The sequence below is a fragment of the Nanorana parkeri genome, unplaced genomic scaffold (assembly GCF_000935625.1).
Source record: "Nanorana parkeri isolate BGI_ZX_2015 unplaced genomic scaffold, ASM93562v1 scaffold372, whole genome shotgun sequence".
Taxonomy (NCBI): domain Eukaryota; kingdom Metazoa; phylum Chordata; class Amphibia; order Anura; family Dicroglossidae; genus Nanorana; species Nanorana parkeri.
The window spans coordinates 267006-269513 of record NW_017306640.1 but is presented as its reverse complement, the minus strand read 5'-3'; the positions used below and the strand labels follow the sequence as shown (position 1 = coordinate 269513).

The 2508-nt window shown below is 50.6% G+C and overlaps 1 protein-coding gene across 2 annotated transcripts in view; it reads left to right on the top strand.

The window, feature by feature from the left end:
• The first annotated feature begins 1357 nt into the window (after positions 1 to 1357).
• Positions 1358 to 2508, top strand: part of PPP3CA (protein phosphatase 3 catalytic subunit alpha) — a 216037-nt gene continuing 214886 nt past the window's right edge. For both annotated transcript variants that reach the window (XM_018558984.1, XM_018558983.1), the window contains exon 1: positions 1358 to 2028. In XM_018558984.1, coding sequence (XP_018414486.1) covers positions 1971 to 2028 — 58 coding nt within the window. In that variant the 5' untranslated portion in view covers positions 1358 to 1970. The remainder of the gene's footprint in view (positions 2029 to 2508) is intronic.

Sequence of the window (2508 nt, the reverse complement as noted above, 5' to 3'; positions counted from 1 at the left end):
GAGATCGTGTCCTGATCTCCGGCCGCAAAGCTGCTGTGCTGGTCACACCGGAGCTCGGGATCGCCAGCAGCGGCTGCAACGGAGGGGGGCGCACACCCGTACGCATATTACAAGCAATCTAACGTCTCTACAGACGCCTGAACGCCTGTATGTAAACAGCCACCGCTGGCTGTTTACATTCAAAGCCGATTTCCCGTTCCCCTAGTGGCGGTCACGAGCCGATTTCCCCTAGCGGCGGTCACTAGCGGGTCGGGATGGGACTCTTAAAAACGCCCACCCGCATTCAAGAAGCCTCTGTCCGGCCGTTTATTACAACAGCCGGACAGCAGGTGGTTAAAGACGATAGATAGGGTGCCTTCTGGCTTCCTCAGGGTGCCTTGAAACTGTCACACAGCTTCATGCCTTTCCATAGTGTAGGTGGGCTGCCCGCTAGCACCATGCAAATGAATGATGCTAATCCAGGGAGGTGGGAGCCATTCAGGAAAGACAGAAGTTCTCCCCTCTCTAGGCATGCTACACTTCCCACTCTCTGCCATGCTGCCTTCCTGATGAAAGGACTGAGGACTCAGATGTGAAGGGGGGCTTCTCAATTTAATGAGACCATGCGTCATGTTCAAATTACATTTTAGTCTGGGGTGCCTTGAGATTTTGCAGAGGGTGCCATGACTGAAAAAAGGTTAAGAAACAGTGAAATAGAATACAGAAGACTGACAGGTAGATTAGACTAGACAGACAGACAGCTCAATACAATAATTAGATTAGAATAGAGGTGATAGATTGATTAGATGGATAGATAGATAGATAGATAGATAGATAGATAGATAGATAGATAGATAGATAGAAATATGATTTAGATAGATAGATGGATGGATGAAGGAGTGTGTACTATCATATGACTTGTAGACATAGAGGGAGGGAAGATAATGAGAGCTGAGATGTAAATGTCATAGTACATTGTATGAAGAGTCCTCCTTGGAATGGGCCCTAATAAAGGTATGGGTGAAGCAGACGTCCAGTGCAATGCCGATGTGATGTGAGGATGTGCGGTGTCCTCGGTGACCCCAGCGTCACCGTATGTGAGCCGCAGTGTGTACCCATGAAGGGGGAACCCCGCCACAGCCTGCTTTGTGCGGCCAGGAAGACACTGCAGTAATGACATCCCACTCGGCAGTAGACGGCACCGAGCTACTATTTGGCCTCCATCTATAATGTGACAGGAAGCAAACGGGGCAGTGCGAAGCGTGAAAGCCAATAAGGAGCGGAGCGCGGGCGACCAATCCAGCACGCTCACAGAGCCTCCAATCTATGTGCGCCTGACATAGCCGAGCATCCTGCTTGCTTCGCTGCAAAGGAATCATTAGCGGGGCTTCTCCCTGCCAAGCTGTTCCCAGCGCTGTGGTTTCCTCCTCCCACTCCACCTCCACTTCCTCGTCTGCAGCCAAAGTGACAGGAGAGAGAGCCATAGTAACACCAGTGAGCTTTAGGGAAGGAAAATACCTGAAAGGGTTCCTTCCGCTGATTGATGGCTGGCCCGGGCCAATAGGAGGAGGCGCACAGGGAGCAAGGGGCGGGACAAGAGTTGTAACCCAAGCTGGGCTGAGGATAGGTTGAGATCTGATGGTGTAGAGTGCTAGTGCCTTTGCATGTATGTATGTATGTGTGTGTGTGAGTGTGTGAGGGTGAGTGAGTGTAAAGCAGAGGCAGTCAGGGAATACAGTGTAGCAGTGTCTCTGTCTAGAGATAGGCTGTTGCATTTCAGTGCTAACTGCAGCAATCTGTGTCTATTTTTTTATTTTGTTGGGGGGAGGGTTGTTGATCTCCGGAATTCTTCTCTTCATGCCGGTGAATCATATCGGAAAAGAAAACGAATAATCGGGAGGAAAGGACAATAAGGCACAAGTTCATCTCCGAACCGGGATTTAAAGACATTAATCTCCTTTGACAGCGAGAAGTGCACAGTCCATCTGGACATGTCTGAACCCAAGGCGATGGATCCCAAGTTATCAACGTCAGACAGGATGGTAAAAGGTAAGAGCAGTGCGGAAAATGGGGCGATCGTTTGACGGGTGCAGTGTGGGATCGGGAGGCTGTTTGGGGTCCGTGTGGCACACTGTTACATTGCAGTATTTTGGGAAGGAAAGGAGGGAGGGGGGGGTAGCCTTCACTTCCTTCTTTCTGTACACCTCTCCTGTGTTATGGGCTCAGCATTGGGGTAACTGCCTCTGGATGAACCCCTTTTTCCTGATTGATTTCCGGCCACTGCCGTCGCTACTCTTCCCCACAACCAGGGGGGCTGTCTGCTGCTACTGAAATAAATCATTAGCCTGCCATTGGGTGGGGTGCTATTAGATTGTGAGGGGAGGATCTTCTATGTTCATTCCCTAACCCACAAAATGGAAACTAGCTCGAATCTTCACAATTCTGCCTTCAGGCATCCCCCAATCCCCCTGTCACAGGATCCTCCATGACAGCCCACATCTGCATGTGGGATGTAGGCTGGGGGCTGCT